Source organism: Periophthalmus magnuspinnatus, chromosome 3, assembly GCF_009829125.3.
Source record: "Periophthalmus magnuspinnatus isolate fPerMag1 chromosome 3, fPerMag1.2.pri, whole genome shotgun sequence".
Classification (NCBI taxonomy): domain Eukaryota; kingdom Metazoa; phylum Chordata; class Actinopteri; order Gobiiformes; family Gobiidae; genus Periophthalmus; species Periophthalmus magnuspinnatus.
The window spans coordinates 17930425-17953806 of NC_047128.1; the positions used below are offsets into that span (position 1 = coordinate 17930425).

The window sequence follows — 23382 nt, forward strand, 5'->3', positions numbered from 1 at the left end:
AGTTGTAATAAATTGTTTTGTATCAGGCTTTTGTATATTTATGGAGAATTGTCATGTGGGTCATGATAAGTTTTCATAGTGCCATTTCACCATAGCGTATTTTCATTTATAGTGTTTTTATTATTGTAAAAAAGTCTACATTTACGAGTAAGTATAGAGCAGTGGGCGGAGATAGGGGGTAAGTGAAAACAGAAATATTCAGAGTACTCAAGTTTCAAACATCGAGGTGCTACTGTGGGAAAGAAGTGGCTGTAGTGCAAACTGTCATTGTGTCTTTAGGCGGGCAACTTCACCCACATTGACTATTATGAATGAGGTGTGTGCGTCTGTGTGAGTGTTGTGGTAGTCGGAGTGACCGCTGGTGCAGATTAGCAGCCTTACTTCTGTCAGTCTGCCCCAGGGCAACTACTTCAACCCCGGCACTTGCACGAGTCATTAATCACTGCTCGTGCAACATCTGCAGCTCAGAGAGTAAATTAATTCAAGGTTTAGCAATGTTTGAATTTGAAGTTGGATGCAGGAAATAGCAAGACTAAAAGTAGTACTCCAAATAACACAGGAGAGGATTTTAAATATATACATTTGAACTCTATATTAGTAAAATGTGTAGTCTATCCACTGTAAAGTTTGAATTCTTGTAAAGTTGTACTACCGTGTCCATTGGTGTTTAGGTATTTAACACAACTCCACTAAGGTCTCATCCTATGACATTAGATTATATTTGTTTCCTGTTGTACCTCAGCCCTTCAGAGAGCTCAGCCCTAATAACATAATAACAGTAAACAGGACTACACTCTGAGAGCCTACCTGAGGGCTTGTACTACCAGTCCTAAGAGAACGTCTCACTTGTTCTCTCCCTCATAACCTCCTCCCAGCTGATCTGGTATGGGTAGAGAAACAGATGTGTTCTCTGGGCTGGAAGAGGAGAGAGAGGAGAGGAAAAGGAGAGGGGGAATGAAAGAGGAGAGAGATTGGAGCAAGAGAGGAGAAAAAGTAGAGACTACAACAGGAGAAAGAGATGAGAGAAGGGAGAAGAGAGGAGATAGGGAGATACATTTATTGTCATATTGTGATAAAGACAAAATCTTCTCCATAGAGATAAGCAGCAGACCTCCCAGACCAGAAAAGCTGCACGGTGCATCTTTAAAGCCCCTGTACCTGACTTTTTTCTCATGTATTTCATCAAATTTTGTCTTGTTCCAGTACATGTATTCTATAAGCAGATCTTGAAGTCAAAACGTGTCCACTGTTTACTGTCTACATCTAATTATAAAGCATTTTACTGTCCGGTAATCAGGAAGTCTGTGTTAGCATGCTAGTTGTTATTAGCTTTACTGTCACAGCAACACTTCACGCTGGTCTCTGGAAGCTGTAAAGGGAGCTTAGAAACTCATCATGGTGAATAATTAAGACGCTCAGAATGCATAAGGTAAGTGAGGAATAACAAACCGTTTAAAATGAACTACTTCTGTTTTTCACGCTTTTAAAACAGTACAAATCAAGAACACCGCCTTTAAATTCAACAGAGCCGATATAACGTTGACAAAAACAGAGAACGTGAGATTAAATTTGCTGTGGTAATGAATCTCGTCCTTATCGTTTGGAGTTGTTGGCAGAAAACGCGGCGCCGGTGCAGATGTCGGCCATGTTTGTTTACTCCCCTGCGTTTGATCAGGAGGACTCCCCTTTTACAAAGTCACGAAAAGTTTGCGCTGTCACCGCGGCGACAAACACAGTTACACTTTAGTTTTCCCTGACGGCAAATAAAGTATGTCCTTGGAGAATTGTCCCAGATGGCTAACACAGGGAATAATAAAAATATGATGTTTCTTTTGTTGAATTATTTTGTCTGTTTAGGAAGCACCCAGGAAATTTGTACATGTTTTGAGGCAAGATCTGGCTCAGTAGTAGCTAGCAGCACTTGTTACTTTAATTTTAAATGAGCAAAATTATGAAAGGACGTGCACGGTTGGCATGCTAGTTGCTGTTAACATTACCGTGATGGCAAATCTTCGCTCTGGTCTCTGAAAGTTGTGTGAAAAGTGCTTATAAGCTCATCACGTTGAATACTTTTTTGACCATCAGCTGAAATTTGCTTCAAACAAGAATGAGATTGTCAAACTAAGGCAGTATCTCGTAAGGAAGTTGAACTCCATCAATGCCAGCCAACACATAATGTCCACCCTTTACAGCTCATTTCTCCTGGATCTGCTGATACAACTCAATCTCTGTATGGAATAAAAGCACGCTGCAGAATATTATAAAATTATTGGACTTTCTGCAAGAAATCCTGAGGAGATGCACCAAGATCTTCCAGGACCCATCGCGACCAAGTTTCCAGAGTTCTTCAGGCTCCATTATGGATGTCCGCTGCAGTGTCCAGGCTGCAGGTCACAAAAGAGGAAGGGCACTTTTGTCCTGAAGGGTGTTTGTCTCCTCAACCTGAATGCCCTGACATGGAAAAGCTTGGGTCTTTCCTCCTGATCCTGACTATTCTTCGATTCATTTCTACATCAAGACTACTCAATGAGGATAAATAAAGTTAATTGATTGATTGATTGATTGATTGATTAATTGATTGAATTAGGATGCTCAGAATGCATAAGGTAAGTGAGGAATAACTTTGAACCACTGCAAACTGTTTCAACTAGTTACAGCGCCTTTTAAATTTCAAAGTAGTTATTCAAAGTAGTTAATTTTATGAGATCCGAAAAACACATTGTAATTACAACATTTAAATAGTCTAACTCTTGTCGTCGGCTGGTAAAACAACAAAACAAAAATAAACAAATAAAAAAACGCTGTGTATTTTTCTCCATCTCCACCTGCACAGCGAGTTTTGACATTTCTGACAGTGGCTGTAAACACACGGCTGCTCCTCTGAGATTAGAGGAGCCGCTCTAAACACGAGCGTGATGAAAGAGCCGCGGGACAGCATGGGGCGTGTGCACGGGGCTGGGGGAGGAGCAGGAGGGGTGAAAAGGGAGAGGAGGGGTGAAAAGGGAGAGGAGGGGTGAAAAGGAGGGAGGGGGAATGGGAGGAAGGTGAAGATAAAGGAGGAGGGTGAGGAGGAGGGAGGAGCGGTGAAGAGGGGTAAAGGAGGGTGGTGAGGAGGAAGGGTGAGGTGGGAGGAGAGGTGGAGGGGAGCAGGGTGAGGAGGAAAGAGGAGGGATGAAGAGGGAGAGGAGGGTGAGGAGTAGGGGTAAAGAGGAGAGAGGTGGGCAAAGGGGGGAGGGCAGTGAGGAAGGTGAGATGGGAAGAAGAGGAAGAAGGAGTAGGAGGGAGGAGGAAGGTGTAGAGGTAAAGAGGGGAGAGGAGGAGGGGGGGAGGAGAGGCATCCTAAGGCCCAGAGCACACCAGGAGGACCCGTTCAAAGCAGAGTCAGAAGATCGAACGCACCAATCAGCTCCACGCAGACGTCAGCAGCTCTCAGAAGTGTATATGTGGTAAAAGACTATATAAAAGACTATATAAGGAGAGAGGAGACCTGTACTTATGTTATATCTGCTGCACGTGCCTGAGCAGGAGGTAAAAAAATAATAAAACTCACCTGAATTTGAAAGCAATGAATCTGAACAATGTTTTGGAGAAAAAGTATCTTAAGTATCTTAAAGACGGGGTATTTTACTTCTGTGGGGTATTAACTGCTAACACATAACATATTTAGATCACCTTGTTATGTTTGACTGTTTTGAAAATGCTATATTCGCCAAAAGCAACGTATTAACCATAGATACCATAAGATATATAAATGGGCATAGCTAACCCACTAACCACCGCGCTTCAAATGCAAAGAGAGCACTGGCGAGCATCTGGCTCCATCGACTCCAATTCACTTTCTATTCACCAGCGTCGCTCCTGATTGGTCCTTTGCTGCTGTGATACTCATGGTCGGGATTCCAAATATGGAACTCGACTCCAGATTCGTCCCTATTGCCTCGATGAGCTTCATTTGGCTGGACATCACTGCGCATCACATCAGGTTTGTCAAATTGCTGTCTACAGTTTTGCATCCTGCTTTTGTATATTTATGGAGACTTGTCATGTGGGAGAATGGTTGACGTAGGGTTGTGGGTTGTATGTTGCACAAGATCTCACAGCTAACCGTAAAGAGGGTTCGAAAAGGGTCTGGGAAAAAAAAAAAACAAAAAAAAAACTAAAATACTCAAACATGCACGGATGACATTTAAAATCTCTTCAGGCTTTTTTTTTTTTAGATAGAAAGCTAAAAAAAAATCAGTAGATCATTAGTTTCTGGCCATTAGAAACCACAATAATGATCTAAAACTGCTTAATAATAGAAACAGGTCCATTAACTACATGTATGTTATGGAGTCTGAATTATTTGAATAATCACAATCACAGATAGGGGGTAGATTAAAATGGCAATTTTCTAAGCACAAAATAAAACTCTGTGTAAACTAATGATGAGTGAACACCACTATGATTAAAATCTCATAAAGGTTAATTTTACACAATATGCTCCGTTTAAAGGTCATGTTCTCAGAGTGAACAGTTAGCCCACACATTAGTCCCTTTGCTCAAAGAAACAGCTGTCTGGGATAGTCGTAGGCAGTTTTTTAGACACTGTTCTCATCAAACAATGGCTCTGATTGGATAAAATTGTCGCTTTGTCGCTGGTCAATGCCTCCTCTTGGTTCTCACCCAACAAAGTGCCTTATACATTTCTGCCAATACCATTACACTGTTCATTGTAAACCGCTATATTGACCCAAAACGACTTAGCAATTGAAAGAAGTCCACTGATGTCTTGTTCAAAACTGCAGAGCTGATACACCCAGCCTTTTTATAGTGGCATGTCACCAAAACAAGCAGCGGATATTTATTTTTGACATTTCATTACTTTGAAGCATACATGTATGACTCAGAACGAGGATTTTGTGAGTGGGTACAAAGAGTAGAGGGTAAGTGAAAGCATACAAAAATGCAAGACTGAATCGAAATGCTACTTTGAGTACGCAAATGCAGGAACTATGAAGCTTGGTTCAGAGTAGTCAGTTCTACATAGTATGTCCTCTTTAATATGATGAATGGGTTGCTTTTCTGATCGGTTTACACAGAAGAAAATGTAATGGAATAGTAGTAGTAATAGTAATACGCCCTCTGCTGGCTACAACAGGTAGCAAAGACTATTGAAAACGCAAATAGCAGCACAGTTAACAGACGCTAATACTTTATCATGAGTGCAGGTAAAGGTACAATATCGGCTTGATTTTTAAAATTACTAGATATTGATTAACAAACATATACTTGCGTGATGTGCAGCTATACTAAAACTAATACATTAAAACTAGATATTCATTTGAGCAAGTATCAATACTAAAAAAGTCACAGGACAGAAATGAACCTTTTCTGAATAGCTTTAGAATGATCTTAAGTTGTATAAGACCATATAGACTAATATACGCCCGTGGACCACTATGGAACCTACCTGGGCGACTGAGGGATTACACAGCGTGGAGAAAGTACTATTATTTAATGTTGAAAATGGCATTCTATTGTCTAAAGCACATGTGTCAAACTCAAATGGCGGCCACATAAAATGTGTAATTTTATGTGGCCGTGACAAGGCAAATTTAAATGTATGACTGTCTTAAAATGTCAGTTTATCAGGAATTATGCATTTACACACACATATTTTTTATATCTTTGCAGATTTGAGATGAACCATTTTGCTGATGTCGCCCTCGGCAAAATTGAGTTTGACATCCCTGGTCTAAACTAAGTTTTGTTTTTTGTTTTTTATAATCATCGTGGTATCTGAATCCATAGTGAGTATCAAGTCTATTCCTTAGTATTGAAATTTTAGTATCATGACAACGTAACAACACTGGGGACTGCTTAAGCTCTTGCGACTATAAGGTATGCGCTCGTTAGCATTAGCTCGTCAATACTTGTGCTGGATTGGGCCATTAGCGCTGCTGTCGGCCCTGTTTCCTCCAGATCAATGTGAAGTCTGAGGAATGCGGTTTGTAAATGACCTTTAACAAAGCTATTATCTTGTTACAGCTTCCACAACTGATGTATATACTGTAGACTGCACACACACAACACAACACAAAACAAAACGCCATTTTGCCTCTTCAATACAGGGATTTGTACAGATCTGAGAGTGGTATAGGAAATAGTCAATGGTCACTATGTTTACATGCACGGCAGGAAATCCAGGTGCAGACTAGGAGAGGCGTTCAACTGCATTAGGTAAGAAACAGCCAACAAAATAATGCTTTTTGGACATTTAGTCATTTTAGCTCTGCAGCAATAAGATACTACAGCATCTCCACCAACTCCACCCACTGAGCACATGTTTTGTCTTAGTCCGCTCCTATACGTTAAAGTGAAAATGAAACTTACTGGAGTTTCATTGTGTTTATTTATGCTTTATGTGAGTAATGCAGTTTGTAGCATGTCTGAAAATAAAATACTCATATATTTCTGCGTGATTATATGTAGGACAGTTGATTTTATTAGTGTTTATAGCTGCTAAGTTTTAGTACTTAAATGCTAACTTACTACAAACACCTGAACAACAGCAGGATGACAGTAGGGCGATAGTAGAACGACAGTACAGCGACAATAAGGTGCCAGGAGGGTGAAGGTATGGCGACATTATAGTGATAGCAGGGAGACAGTAGGGCAACAGTAGAGCAGCAGTAGGGCAACATTAGGGTGACAGCAGGTTGACAGTAGAGCGGCAGTAGGGCAATATTAGGGTGACAGCAGGTCGACAGTAGGGCAGCAGGAGAGCGGCAGTAGGGCAATATTAGGGTGACAGCAGGTTGACAGTAGAGCGGCAGGAGAGCGGCAGTAGGGCGATATTAGGGTGACAGCAGGTCGACAGTAGGGCGGCAGTGGGATGACAGTGGGGCGACAGTAGGGCAGCAGGAGAGGGGCAGTAGGGCAATATTAGGGTGACAGCAGGTTGACAGTAGAGCGGCAGGAGAGCGGCAGTAGGGCAATATTAGGGTGACAGCAGGTCGACAGTAGAGCGGCAGGAGAGCGGCAGTAGGGCAATATTAGGGTGACAGCAGGTCGACAGTAGAGCGGCAGGAGAGCGGCAGTAGGGCGATATTAGGGTGACAGCAGGTCGACAGTAGAGCGGCAGAGGGATGACAGTGGGGCGACAGTAGGGCGGCAGGAGAGGGGCAGTAGGGCAATATTAGGGTGACAGCAGGTTGACAGTAGAGCGGCAGGAGAGCGGCAGTAGGGCAATATTAGGGTGACAGCAGGTCGACAGTAGGGCGGCAGGAGAGCGGCAGTAGGGCAATATTAGGGTGACAGCAGGTTGACAGTAGAGCGGCAGGAGAGCGGCAGGAGAGCGGCAGTAGGGCGATATTAGGGTGACAGCAGGTCGACAGTAGGGCGGCAGTGGGATGACAGTGGGGCGACAGTAGGGCGGCAGGAGAGGGGCAGTAGGGCAATATTAGGCTGACAGCAGGTTGACAGTAGAGCGGCAGGAGAGCGGCAGTAGGGCAATATTAGGGTGACAGCAGGTTGACAGTAGAGCGGCAGTAGGGCGATATTAGGGTGACAGCAGGTTGACAGTAGGGCGGCAGTGGGATGACAGAAGGGCGACAGTAGTGCGACAGTAAAGCGACAGCAGGGCGACAGTATGACAACAGTACGGCGACAATCGGACGGCAGTAGGGTGACAGCAGGGCGACATTAGGCAACAGTAGGGCGACAGTAGCACAGTTGATAAAGTATGTGTCCCCTGATCTGAAGGTTGGCATTTTGAATCTCACTCTCAACATAAACATTATTGGTTGAGCAGTCAGATCCAGTGACCCACAGGTTGGCGGTGCAAGTCCATCTCCCATAGTTGAATGCTGTCATTGTTTCCTTGGGCAAGACACAGCCTAAATTCTCTTTCATTCAAATATTATAATGCATTCCACTCCTTTATTATGTATCTAACTTTGTAAAATCAAACTCAGAATGAAAAGAAAATTAATGTAACATAAACATCAAGCTCAAAAAGCACTTTACATAAGAACTTATTATTTTTGGAGTACAGATTGACTTGAAATGATGTATTTTTGCTTCTAAAAATCTCACTATTACAATTTTTTCCAAGTCATTCAAAACACTTGTATAACACCACAGAGAAGAGCAAAGTGCTTAAAAGGCCTGAGAACACATCAAAACACACTCACTCATAATATATAAAAATAGACATAATAGTGCAGCTGCGAAGGAATAGAAAATATTCAAAAATCTTAAAATTAGACATGGGTGACACCACGAATTTTGATATCGATATGATACTAAGTTCTTTTGGGGATAATTTTTTCAATATCGATCCTATATTTCAATAAATATAAGTATAGAAAAGAGTTTCAAAGGGGCTCTAAAGGACAAATAGAAGGCCTGGCTGTTTGTATAGATCTAAACTGTTTTTGTACAGAATAAGACTGGATATTTTGCTGTTTGTGGGGGAAATTATGGTAATAAAATGGCCCTAACATGTCTAAACTTATGCTTTGCCTTAAAATGTACATATGTTAATTACTATGCAATGCCAATATCAATACTCCCTTCCTTTCTTAAAATCTGAAAGTGGCATTGTGCAGAGGTGGGTAGTACTTTTATTCAAATACATTTGCTTGGGTAAGTTTTTTAATAAATTGTACTTTTCAGAGTACTCTTCTAGCAGCAGACTTTACTCCTACTTGAGTAATATTTTTATTGAAGTAACAATACTCTTACTTGAGTAAAAGTTGTGGTTGCTTTTCCCACTGTAAGTGACAAAAGCTTTATGTTGACAATATGAAATGGTTTGAACATTTCTGTTTCTTGCACTGTATTCATGGTGGTGTTTATCCTTAGAAAATACCAGATTTTGTGCATTATTTCAAGTTTTGTCCTTTAAATTACATTAACTTAAAATATTCAAATGTTACGTCCCAACAGTTATGCTTTAAGTCACAAATTTCTTGGACCACTACTTTGTACTTCTGCTTGAGTAATACTACTTTGAAGTAACATTACTCTTACTTGAGTATAATTTTGGCTACGCTACCCTCCTCTGCTGTACAATCAATCAATTATCTGAATAACTGCACTAAAAGTGCAACTTTTGGATGAATAAATTTGGAATCTGTCTATTGATAATTGTAGGATACATTTTTCACGTTGTTTGTGCACTTCCGATAAAACTCACTATAGCAACAAACTTCCCAAAAACTTCAAGAATATGCAACTGACAGTGTATAAAAACTGTCAGAAACACAAATAAACTGCACTTTGATGTATAATTCCTCCTCATCTCTGTGCAGAATGAGAAAGTAGTCCCTCTCAAAACTTCCATTACCTAAAATTGTGAGCTGTGCTCCTCCAGGGAACACTCCAAACAGGCTTCATGTGAGCTGATAGTTCGCTGTTGTCTACTCATATCCTATTGTTGATACTTCAAACAGGGGTTAGCTCAATAAAGACTATTAGAACTCCCTTATCGTCTGGGATTAACGTGCCCCCAGAAATCACAGACAAAACTAAAAAAACTAAAACTAAAAAAACTAAAACTAAAAAGCCTTCACAATATAACAAAAATAGTGTGCACCCAGCCCAACAGAGAGAGTCCATGGATCACTTATCTGAAGCACATGTCACAAATTTTTATTTAAAGGTCCTATATTACTTAAAATTAACTCATGTAAGGTTTAAGCTGTGTTATGACACTGTTACCTCCTCAGAAACATAGCTGGAACAGTGTTTTATTTCATTCACATGTTTGAGTAATCCTGGATTATAAAGCTATCTGCATTCCCAAAGCTCTATATGCTTTGGTCCACCTCGTGATGTCATGAAGCAGTAGTTTTACCGCTACATTTTGCCTTTAGTTCAGTAGAGATTGGCAATTCTAGAGCTCAATTTATCCAAATGATTCTAGTGAGGGTGTATGGAGTTTAAAACACAGTGGAGCATGTCCTGTATTACCACATGACATCACAAAGTGGAACCGAGTATTCTTTGTTTGAGAGAAAAACTCAACCTAAATATGGATGATTTGTGTGTTAAAAGTGTGAATGAAACAAAACACAATTCCAGGCATGTTTGTGATGAGGAAACAACATAATAACAACAGAAAATAGCGTGATATGGGCCCTTTAATGTTGGCCAGCATTTATCCCAGATGTCAGTTTTACATGCTAATTATGTCCTAAAATATACCATCAAAAGGTTTACACACTCGACTATAACTTTTAACGAGACTTTGAGCTGAGTTGGTACAGCCGACACCATCTTGATTAATCATGCTATTTCTGAGGGCTAATGCTAATGCTTGTAGGTACTAAGGTTGTCAAAAATATCAAAATTCAGATACTAATCAATGCTAAAAGTAGTATCGAAACTAGATATTCATTTGAGAAGGTATCAACAGAAATGAACCTTTCTTTAATAGCTTTAGAATGATCTTGATTGGAACAAGTGTAAGACCACATAGACTAAATGGACCACTATGGAACCTGCCTGGACGACTGAGAGATTACACAGATATAAGAAAGTACTATATTGCAATCGAACTTGACATTTTTGTTTTGTGGCAACACTAATACAAACAAATACATAATGAATAGTATGACAATCGAACTCTGCGTCTATAAACACAACCAAATAAAACAGTTTACCAAAAAGACCACTGCGCCAAACCCAAAGCATTAAAGTAAAGTTAAACGTCTCTTACCGCGAGAAGGATGGGCCGGCTCTCCTTAACCGCGCCCACACAGCCCAAGCAGCCAATCACCATGATGATGGTTCCCACGGCGATGAGCAGGTTGGCGGCCGACAGGGAGGGCAGGGAGGACGAGAGTGTGGCGAAGCTGCCCTGGGTGACAGACAACCATACGCCCACCCCGAGGATCCCGCAGCCCCCCAACTGTGGAGAGAGAGAGGGGGGAGAGGAGTTAGCTGACAGGGGCCATATGGGGCGGCATAACAGGGTATGACGGATTATTATGGGATGTGTCACAGAGCACAGAGTGTAAAGTCAGTCACCGTCTTAAACATGTCAAACCCGGTACAGGGCAAGTGTGGGCTCATATGACTCAGGAAGACATCAGCAAGGTCCAGAGCGGCCAGAATAGAACAACAATGCAGCCAAAAGTCAATCATCATTTCTCTGGATCTTTGAGAAAGTATTAGTAGTTTGGTTGTTTGTTTTTTTGCTATTACAGCAACTACCAACAACAACTACCAACCTCACAGTTAAAAGATGGCCATTGTACCATAAACTGTAACAACACTAACTACTAACACTACTGCTGCTATACTACTATTTATCTGTATTGCTACTGCTACTACTGCTGCTACTACTATTGCTGCTACTATTACTACTGGTACTACTACTACTGCTACTACTATTACTAAAACTACTAAATTAACGACAAAGGTTGTATAAAGAAGTGGACTAAGGGACTGTGCAGTCACCCATAGCTCCAATCAAATGAAGCTCATCGAGCAGGAACTGAGTGCTTAGAAACACTGTTGATCAAACCTACTGCTGATGCTAGCGGGGGTGACCTCGGCAAAAGAGGGCAGCTCATTGGTGTGTTAATAATGTTCATGTCTTGATTCACAGACAAATATCTAAATAAAAACCCAAGAATCATGTCGAGTGGGTTAATACAAACATTTTAAGAGCAAAATTATGAGCCTGACAGCAGCAGTTACAAAGAGAGGGGCAGTGTTTTTTTCAATAAAAAGTGAATTGGAGTCAAAATCGATGGAGCTGAATCTCACACATGCTCACTTCCTGTTTGGAACGCAACGGCTAGCTAAGTCCATTTATATATACAGTCTATGATTATCGGCAATGACACACATAAAAACAGGATACTGTTTCGTAGAACTCTTCAAAATCAGTTCTTTCCACTCTTTTTCAGCAAATTTACCTACACAACCCAACTCCTCTCTACAACCTCCCCACCGCAGCAGCAGAACCATCACTGACTCAACCTCTCCATCTTCTTCCCTTTAATACCAATAGGAAAATACAAAATACCAGTGTGATTATACTGAGAATGATCATTATTCCTACCGTGTTCACATTGATTTGGGCAGTTAGCTTCAGGTCTCACTGCTAGCCCCAGATTACTTGTGCTAATCCTCTGCAGATGGTGTGTTAATAGCAGGAAATCGGCATCAGACAGTTAATTATCCAAGCGCTGTTCCTGGAAGCTGCGTATTAAAAATCACTTACACATATTCATCTCAGGTCTGCTCCACCAGTGCAGACGAGCCACTTGAATTAGCCACTCATACATTTGCTAATCTAAAAGTGGTATATTCCATTCCAGTTGATCAAAGTATTTGTAGTACTATTTAATGATAACTAGTATATAGTTGTTACCTGTGTTGCAAGTGGCGATGTAGCAGTAGTAGTACTCAGCAGTAATACCAAACTAGGGCAGCAGGAGACATTGCCCTAGTTTTAGGAACAGTGGAACTCGTAGTAATGGTGGCGGTAGTAGTAGTGATAGAAGTTACATTAATAGTGGTAGTAGTAGTAGCTGTTGTGGTATTAGTATAAGCAGTAGCAACAGTAGGTAGTTCAATTGTAATATGGTTATAGAAATCATTAAAATTCTAGATGAATAAATGCTGTATTTTTAGTAGAAGTCATTGTAGAAAAGTAGAAACATTTGCAGAAACTATAGTTATAGCTACAGTACCAACAATAGTAGACGTAGGCAAGTAGAAGTTGTCACATAAACCCTTCCAATATTTGTAACCAGAACGTAAACATTCCAAAGACTGATACTGTTTCATATATAGGCTTCAATAGCTTTTCAATGGAAGACTTAGCGTTAGCCTCCAAACATCACAAACTATGAAAAACCAGGTCTGTTTTGGCGACTGACAACCACACGTGAGTAACACCAAAGTCTTGTTAGAAAACATTATGACCAGGACTAGAAGTATTTAGTTTAGCTCAGTTTATTGACATAGTGATTCACACCAGAATTTGCAGGACCGCAACAGAATGAACTCATTTTAATTGTATTTTCATTAAATACCACAGAACATTTTCATTATCGATGTTTTATTAATTGAAACGCTGCATTGTCACTTCACAAACCTGACTCTTATGATGAGCTGCTACTGCTTGTTTCCATGGAAATGTTGTTCCTTTGGCTATAATCTTGCACAATATGGCACACAACACATCTATGTCCATGAATAATGTTTTGAAGAATTTATTTTTTACTTTCTATTTTCACATAATAATAATAATAATAATAATAATAATAATAATAATAATAATAATAATAATAATAATAATAATAACAGTTATTATTATTATTAATTTACTTTTTTATTTATGAAAAAAACAACAACTATACAATACAAAACATAACAGGACTTGATACAATGAGCTAAAGTTTTATTATTGAGCAGGTAAAATGAATGAATAAGTGAGTATAGTTATAAAGTTAAAACTAGTTTTGACATTCAGTTCAGGGTTTAGTCTCCATTCTCTTTTATTATTTTTTCCTTTTCCTTTCTTCCCTTTTTTCCTTCCTTTCTTCCTTTTTTCCTCTTTTCCTTTCTTTCCCTTTTCCCTTTTTTCCTTCTTTTTCCTTTCTTTTTTTCTATTATTATTATCATCATCATCATTATTATCATCACCATCATCTTGACTCAGCTACACCCATTTATCTGCTCTGTCTATAAAAGTCAAAATTTATATCTGCCTCATTAAAAATGTAGACAGAAGTTCACATCACTTCTTGAAAAGGTCTCTTGGAACCACAGTACATTGATGTGATCTCTTATACTTTGTACTAATATAACCATTTAGTTGTAGTAATATAGTTGTGGTATCAGCAGCGATAAAAGAAGTCATATTCCTTAATCATCCCTGGATTGGTGGACTCGAGTTTGATTGATTCCGTTTAGCGTAGCCCACATACGCAGCAGCAGATAGGAGCGGGTCGATATCCAATCAGAAGAAGGCGTGGTGCGGTCGTTTATAACCTCATTTACATGTTTGATTAGAGGGGAAACGTGTGCGTAGTACTCAGCCTCATTGTTCAAAGTAAGACCAGAGTCCCCATTAGACCAGAGTGAACCAGGACTGCACTAATTATTCACTCCCACAGGTCAGGATTTGTGTGAGGAAAGCGGGAGTACAGGGGATGGATGGTGTTTAGGAACAGCTAGGGCCAGAGGATGTAAGACGTGAATACACACAGGATTTACAACAAGCTCTTAAAACTTGAATTAAACAGTATTGACTCTGACTAGGAATGTCGTGATATCTAGTAATTACAGAAACAGTTTAGTAGAGTTTGTAAATATTTATGATTATTAGGGTTGACAAAAGTGTTGAAAATCAGATACTAATTGATACTAAAACAAGAATCGAAACTAGATACTCGTTTGAGCAGGTGTCAATACTACAAAAGCTACATTCACAGGACAGAAATGAAACAGAACAGAACAGATTTAGAATGATTTTGAGCTGTATCAGAACAAGTATAAGACACATAAACTAGTATACACCCATGGACCAGTATGGAACCTACGACTGAGGGATTACACAGATATAAGACCACATGGGAATATAAAAGAAAGTACTATGATTTAATGTTGGAAATCATGTCCTATTATCATTCTGGTATTGGAATCGGTATTGAGTATCAAGTCTTGACAGGTGGATTAGCCAGTTAGGCACATGTATAATCTGTGTGTATCAAAAATAATATGGCTGTTTATTAGGATCAAATAAAGTGAAACAATACATATATCACGGGGGACTGAAAACTAATATTTGCCAGGCACCCATTCCTCTAGTACGCATGTGTCAAACTCAAGGTCTGTGGGCCAAATGCGGCCCGCCACATCATTTTATGTGGCCCGCGACAAATGAAATGAAAAGGTACGACTGTCTTAAAATGTCCGTTTATCATTAGATACACAGTTAAGCAGGCATTTTTTAATGTCTATGCAAATCCATATGCAATATTTGTAACTTGAATAAGGAATAAATATAGAAACGGTTAATTAACAAGATTAAAAAGTAGTTGCATTTATTTTACATTAAATTTGGTTACATTTAGTGACATTTATCTTACAGTTAGTTACATCTGGCCCTTTGAGAACAACCATTTTGTCGATGTGGCCCTTTGTGAAAATTAGTTTGACACTCCTGCTCTAGTATGTGACCAGCTTTAAGAAACCAAACGTTTTGAATTATACGGTACAATTAATGTGACAAAAACAGACCGACCCACCTCCTCCAACCCGGCCAAGTCCCAGCCGTGCTATAACAAAACCATCACAGCAGTATTATAATCAAGAACCAAGCCAAAGGAATACAAAAGAGTGAACAAAGTGGTAGCCTTAAGGTTATGCTTTAGTAATGAAGGAAATTCATCCTCGCTGGGGCCACCTGTCAGGAGCAACGGGCCACAGTGCCGCGCCCGGGGACCCACCTCCACATCTTCAGTTAGGCTTGTCAGGAATCCTTAGCAGAGACAGAGACAGTACAGGCAAATGGGTACACAGCTGCTGCCCCGTGTGCGCGATGAGGTATAAAACACCCTGATAAGCCTGATCGCAAAAGTAAAACTAAACACTACAAAACTGTTGGTAATTTTACTGCAAACTTGATATATTTGCAGATTTGTGGTCAAAAATGTATACAAATGAGTGCCTCCTGGCTCCCGTGACCACAGAAATTGTAGGTACTTGGTGACATCACGCAGCACTGACCCGATTGCAGTCAGGTGTTTCTGATTACAAACACCTGGTTGCAGAGGCGGAGTTTGAAGTGTGGATACCTGTTTGACCAATCACACTCTTCGTCATACCTCTAGACCCGCCCCTTCCTCCCCCTCCCTCTCTTCTTTAGAGCTCCAGGTGTGTATTGCCCAGTGTAGCAGCTCTATTTGAATTGTGGTTGTGGGCGGAGTTTAGGTGGTTAGCTTCACTTTAAGAATATACAGCAAAAAATCTAAGACGATTCTACATCTCACACACTTTTACACGTGTTTATTTTTTGGTCAATCCATCTCTTATTAACAGAATTACAGAAGCACAAACAGCTGATGAACTAATACCTCTATAGATTTAATTTCGCAAATTATTCGCAACATATTTGAGTTGGGCTGGATGCGCACTAAACGACTAAACGGGCTCCTCAGTCTGTCCAGTGCTGTGCTGAGGGGAGAGAGAGAGTTCATCAGAATTTTAACACTAGTCATATATAATCTGTGAATGTGGCTCATATAAGCTTCCATTTTATACGCTCCACTTCACGCAAAGTGTCTCTTATGCCCTTTGGATTCTCGGCAGTCCATTGGAACCATTACAAGCAGTTTAACATAGTACGGCGTGTCTAGATGTAAACAGCAGTTATTTATAAAGCTATTACAATTCATGTGAGAAGATAGAAAACGCCACACAGTTGGCCTTGGCAGTAGATTCACAGTTTGAGTTTAAAGTAGACATATTGAGCTTGTGTCTGCTTTATAGTTAGTATCTATGACACCAATGGATCATTTATCATAATATGGACATTTTAAATTGCAATATTAATCTAAAACAACTTAATAAAAGAGACAAGCTCGCTGACTTTTGGTTAAGAAAACTCCTGTGCCCAATGTTTTGTTTTTTTGTTTTGTTTTTTTCATTCGTATCACAGATTAAGAAAATTAAATTGTAAGTAACAGTAAGTGCAGTGAAATCGGAGATTATTTGGCAAAATAAGAGATTAAAGATTGGTCAAACATGCACAAATCACTCAAAATAAAACTTTGGGTGAGTAAATGGTGAGGAGAAACAACTATAACATGAATAAAATCAAGTTAATTTTGCATAAAAGGTCTGCTTTAAAGCTCAGATGAGTTGGGTTTGGGAGGCGGAGCGCTTGCGTCTCAGAGGTAATCAGCTTTCCTTGGCTAAATGCTCCATTATGGCTCCCCTGCTCTGCTCTCCTCCTCTGTTTGATCCCCTGTTCCTCTCCTCCCCTCCTCTTTTGATATCTGCTCTCTTTTCAGTTTCTTGCCCTCTCTAATAGCTTGAATCATTTGGTGGTGAACTTAATATACTCTGGGGTGTGAGTAGTCATTTAGCTGGGCATTTAACAGCTAATACAACTGTTGGTGGTTCAATCCCAGCTTGGGTGTTGTGTCCTTTGGCAAGACACTCCAGACAACGTGTCCTCAGTGAACATCGGGGTATGTTTTGACTTTGTGAGCTAGTGTAAGGCAACTACTCAAGCAAAAATGAATATTAAAGGGCTATATATATTATGAGTTATTATTTTTATTTCATTCACACATGTTTAACACACAAACCCTGCACATTTAGGCTGAAAAATCTATTCTGTCAACTGGAGACAACTCATTAAACCTAGCTAACAAACAGAAACTGTACCCAATAGGTGTAGTTAGCTCCTCCCTTCAGACAGATATAAGGCAGTGTCCACCAGCAATCTGACCAGAACTGAAGGAGCATCTTCAAAATGTTTGTGTTCAGTTGACAGAATAAAATTTTTCTTTTACTATGGATCATACCTGGACGACAGAGGGATTACACAGACAAGAGGTAACAATATTCTAACATGGCTAAAAGCTCAATTTTGCATAATATAGGCCCTTTAAGATTTAAATCAATTTCAATTCCATATTTCTTTTCATGAAATTATGAAGGGAGGAGAAAGGAGCCGTGAGGAGAGTGGAGAGGAGCCATGAGGGGAGCAGAAAGGAGGTGTGAGGAGAGTAGAGAGAAGTCGTGATGAGAACACAGAGGAGCCAAAAGGAGAACAGAGAGGAGGCTTAAGGAGAACAGAAAGGAGCTGTGAGGAGAACAGAGAGGAGCTGTGAGGAGAACAGAGAGGAGCTGTGAGGAGAACAGAGAGGAGCTGTGAGGAGAACAGAGAGGAGCTGTGAGGGGAGAGGTTTTGAGGAAGTTCTGTTTGGTGAAAGTTTGAAACTGTCTGACTTTATTTTCCCAGAGAAAGACACACAATCTAATTAAACTGAGAGCATTTAGTCACAGACGTGTGGGAAACATACACAATATATTTGAGTAACATAGTTTTACAAATTGTTGCGATCATTAAAGGAGAATAAATCCACGTGCACCAGCGCACATTGCACACTGCAGCTTCAATGTCCTTTTATGAAATGATCAATAGCCACACGCCTGACCCTGTCCTACAGCTGACCCACGGAGGAAGCACGAGGCCAAAAGATGATCAAAAGTTGCACTGCAGTCACAAACACAGCACCACATTTTGGAACATTCTCCATGGAGATAGATACGTTTAATGCCATACCGTGGAACATTATAGCCAAAGGAACACGATTTCCAAATATGGGATAGCCTCTACATTGTACAGGAACCCCCTAGCACTCACTGTTTGTTAGAGTTTCTCAGAATTCAAGCAATTTCCTGAGTAAAATGTGTTTCCAATTCAGTCCTGTCTGCCTGCTGTATGTGGGACACTTTGTTTGTTGGACATTGCTTCAGACACAAGGACACTATAGGCCTCTGATCTGGTTCTTTCTGGCTTTAAAACTGCTGATAACTTTATGCACTGTGACAAATTCATTTTCCCCAGCTTCTCTTTGCATACACAGCAGGATATGTGCATCTGCAAATGATATTTTCTGTGTCCAAAATAAATACAGTGTTAGCTTCTGTAATCCATGCGGCGTGATAATCAAAGAGACGCTACTAATAGATTTAAATAATAGAATTTTCTTTGCCTTGTTTACAGTGAGGAACAGAACTGTACACTTTCAAATGGCAAACCTACAATCATAATTTAGAATAGGCGTCAGAACTTAAGATTGCTGTTTTTTTGGGAAATGAATTCACAATGGAAGGTTGAAAGTTCCAATCCCACACTCCCAATTCAGTTTCTCAATGGGAACTTAACTGTTCACATGTTCAAACTAAATACTTTTACTGGCAACGATTGTAATACTGATTCATTCTTAGTTACAGAAAAACTGGACATGATGGTTAAATTGTTTATGCTATCATTTGGGGTTAGGTTAGGGGTTCGAAGCCCATTTGTTACTGCTGTGTCCACATCGGAAAGGAATGAATAAATAATGAGTGAGTGAATAATGGACTACTGTTTAGATGAGATTCAGCGACACATAAACAGCACAGTGCAACAAAATGTAATGAAAAAAGGAGAAATTTGTAATCAATTAAAAGTACAGTATCCTGCGTATAATGTATTCAAGTACAAGTACAAACTGCTGTGAAATTTGTATGTAAAAGCAAAAAGTACACATTCAAATACTACTCAAATAGTAGTTGCAGAAGAGTTTTATAGAAGGCATATTTTCTAAGCTCTGGCCAATCAGAGCAGGCAATACAGGGCTGTGTTTGTATGAATCAGAATCAAAAGACTTTTATTGCCATAGTCTGTGAACACAAATTCACAAACTAAGAACTTTCTTCGGTGATTCCTCAAAAGGTCAGATTGCTCAAAAAAAAACAAACTACATAATTACAGGAACTTGAATAGCTGTAATTAGCTACTTTCCCTTGTGTATATAAAGCATATAGACTATACTGTATAGAGAACCCTATAGTATGCATTGGAAATCTCATGTAATGTGCTCTTTTATTGAAATAATAATCTGAAAAAAATCTGTCCGCTGTTTGGATTTTTTTTCTTCCTGTTTTTGAAGTGTGTTTCTCTTTGAATTGGATCATGTAGACCTACTCTTCACGTTAGACCATCAGCACAGAGCCTGATTCAGAGGCCTGTTTGTGTGGTCTGCAGAGGAAGAGAGGACAAAGTTGTAAGAACTTAATATTTACTATCTGCTTTAACGCTGTGAACGCAGAAGAGGACATGCCGGTGCCATGGTAACAGTCATTAAGAAGGTTATACAAGAAAAACATACATCTGTTTGTGAAGAACATAAAATGCATAATGGGGCTAAGCCAAGGTCAAAAGCAAGTGTAGACTAATGTGGTTGTTTAAAACTAAATGTGAACAGGATCCAGAAGACTTGAACAGCTGTCACACTGTGGAGTGAAGCAGTTAAAGCAATGCTAAAAACGATAGCTGAACTGATGAATCTTTTACAGGTGAATAGCCGATAAACTCAAGCAGCAGTGGCACAGTTGGTAGAGTGTTTGTCCACTTAGGTGAAGGTTGGCAGTTAAAATCCTGCTCACGACATTTGCAAAATAGTAGAGCAGTAAAATCCACTGACCTACACGCTGACAGTTTGATCCCAGCTCTAGCCTTGTGTCCTTGGGCAAGTCACATAATCCACCTTGTATATCTACATGGACTGGTGTATGAATGTGTGTCTTCTTTGATGTAAAGAGCTTTGAGTGGCCATTGGAGGTAGAAAATCACTATATAAATGTGACCTATTTAAAAGCAACACAACATAATTTTCTGGAGGTGGCACCAACACGTTTTCCATGTAAAAAGAACCAATTAAAACCATGGAACATTCTCCATGGCAATAGATAAGTTTTATACCATGTGGAAGATATAGCCAAAGGCACATCATTTCCATGGGAACAAGCAGAAGGAGCCACTACCCCAGTACAAGTAGGAGTCAGGTTTATGGAGATGTATGCCCGCTTACTGTAATTTGATTCAGATGAGACCATGGTTTCATTTGATGTGACCTCTCTTTTCACTTGTATCTCCCCATCAGTAGCGGTGGAGGAGGCTACTGCAGGATACTAAGCTAAAAGAGAGAAAAAAAACTGTCACCTGACCAAATTTACAAACTGGAAATTTGTTTAAATACCACATATTTCCAGTTTAGAGGAAGCTTCTATAGGCAAATCCACAGCTGTGCCATAGGCTCACTGGTCTCTCCTATTATGGCTAAATTATTAACTATTATTATTAACTTAACTATTATGGAACTTTTATATATAGTTCCATATATAACTTTGATATAACTTTCATATAATTTGAACAGCAGGCATTGGCATCATTTCCAGACACTCCACCCACACATTGGTATCAATACGTGGATGACTAAACTGGACTAAAATCAAAATTCAAGATCTGGAACCTTTTACTGCACATATTAATGCTGTGGATCCAAACATCAAGTTGACATGGGAAGAAGCCAAGGAGAACAAACTGACCTTCTGAGATTTTGCTGTAACTATAAAAGAGGACCGGGGTCTTCAGGTAGAAACCCACACACACTGACCAATACCTGCTGTTTGATTCACACCATTCACTGCAGCACAAACTTGGAGTTACTTTACACCACAGAGCTCAAGTGGTGCCTACAAACACAGAGGGCAAAGTGAAGGAGGAGCAACATGTGGAGAAAGCCCTCTTGGCTTATGGATATCCAAAATGGGCCTTGAATAGATCTAAGAGAGCTAAAAAAAACAGTTCAACAGGGAATCTGAACCTAGAGGGAAAGGTGTAACTATTCCTTACACAGCGGGTGTGTCTGAAAAACTTCAGAGAACTTTCAGACAGTTTGAGATTCCTGTCTTTTTCAAACCTACACACACTTTAAGACAGAAACTGGTTCACCCAAAGGACAAAACCCCGAGCCATAAACAAAGTAATGTAGTCTACTCCATTCAGTGTAGTGAAGAGTGCAGTGAGCGTTACATTGGAGAACTTACTCCATAAGATGATGTACCAACACCGTCGTGAGAGTTCCTCTGGATCTCAATCCACCATACATCTCCATCTCAAAGCCACTAACCACTACTTTTGAAGATCTTTGTCAGAGAAAAGAAATGGTTTGAGAGGGGAGTTAAAAAAGCTATTTTAGTTAGGAAAGACCATCTATCCTTGAACGGGATTAGGGGCTTTAGACATCACAATACAACTCTATCCTCAGACCCAAAGCAAACAAAGGGAACAAAGAGAACAACAGAGCGAACCATTAGGCCCATTAAGACTGAATGTAGGCTAATTTAGGCTGAAACTGTAAACAACAGCTGTTTACAATTTCAGTGTAGTTGCCTCCCTGCAGATAGATATAAAGCTGTGTCCACCAGTAATCTGACCAGAACTGAAGAAGCGACTTGGATGAGCAGCGAAACGTCTTCACTCCCCTTTTGTCCAGTTGACAGATTTAACTTTGGCGTTCACTAATCCCGTTTACATCAACCAAAACCTGTCAACTCAAAATACACAATAGGTCAGGTTCTTCAGCTAAGGTCCTGACCAAGACTAGCTCAAGATCTGGAGATGGGTCACACTGCTCCTGACAGGTTGCATCAGTGTCATTGAAGGATGGGTCAAATGCAGAGGAAAAATGTCCCTACAGAGAAAAGAAAGTTTAAGCATTTTGAGTAAAAAGTTACACAAAGGGTCTTTAAAGAAACAGAGCACTCCCTGGATAACCATCTAAATATGCAGACTTATAAAGACGTGAATACAGAGCTCCATTATAGTGAAGTAACTGACCCTTAGCCTGACACATTACCTCTGTGTATGACATTTACATATGAAAACTGCATGTTCCAATGAGTAATGTGAAACCCACTGCTTAGTACATCTCCAATTAAAACCCATTGGAGAGCCTGGTTATGCGTTTCTATAATTATGCCCGTGTGATTAGTGGCCTGAATACATGAAATATCCCAAGGCTAGTGTGCTGTATGGAGCATGGAGCCCACTGGACCATTGCTATCCCTCTATGAATAAAACAAATCAGCTTAGGACCAGAGCTGCCGAGGTGGGTAGAGCAGCCAAAAACTGTACTCAAATAAGAGTGACGTTTAAAATAATATTATTCAAGTTGAAGTACTAGTAGAAGTAGTAGGACAAGAAATTACTGAAGTAAGAGTACAAAAAAATATGTCAGAAAACTACTGCTCAAGTAAGATTGCTGTCACGTCAATAAAAAAATAAAATAATCAAGTAGAAGTAAAAGTATGCTGCTAGAAAAGTACTCTGAGATGTACAATTTCCTCAAGTAAATGTAACTGAGTACCACCCACCTCTGCAAAGCCATTACAGGATAAAAATAAAGAGGTCCATTGTGTTAGTGGCTGTACCCAATTTTTGTCCATGTATTTGAGTTTTTGATTTTGATTTCTGTCCAGTTGACAGATTTAAACTTTGTCTTTTGCTATGGATTAGACCTGGACGACTGAGGGATTAGACAGACATGTATTTGAGATCAATTTGTTTTGCCCCAGTACCTACGTATATATTGTAAAAGCAGCTCTTAAGGCAAAAATGCGACTGCTGTATCTGAATCTAAGTAAAAGAAAATAAATAATTATCAGGAAATGCACTATTAGCATGCTAGCTGCTGTTAGCATGGATGTGAGGGCAAAACTCTACAATAACTAGTAATGTTTGTAGCATATCTTGTCTCCAGACATTCACCTGCTCACCACTGGCCCTGGATTAAACCTGTGACC

General features: G+C 39.8%; 1 protein-coding gene across 2 annotated transcripts in view; it reads right to left on the reverse strand.

The window, feature by feature from the left end:
* The window catches only part of tspan4a (tetraspanin 4a), a 406837-nt gene that overhangs the window by 135076 nt on the left and 248379 nt on the right, over positions 1 to 23382 (reverse strand). For both annotated transcript variants that reach the window (XM_055232518.1, XM_033991763.2), the window contains one exon: positions 10709 to 10900. In XM_055232518.1, coding sequence (XP_055088493.1) covers positions 10709 to 10900 — 192 coding nt within the window. The remainder of the gene's footprint in view (positions 1 to 10708; positions 10901 to 23382) is intronic.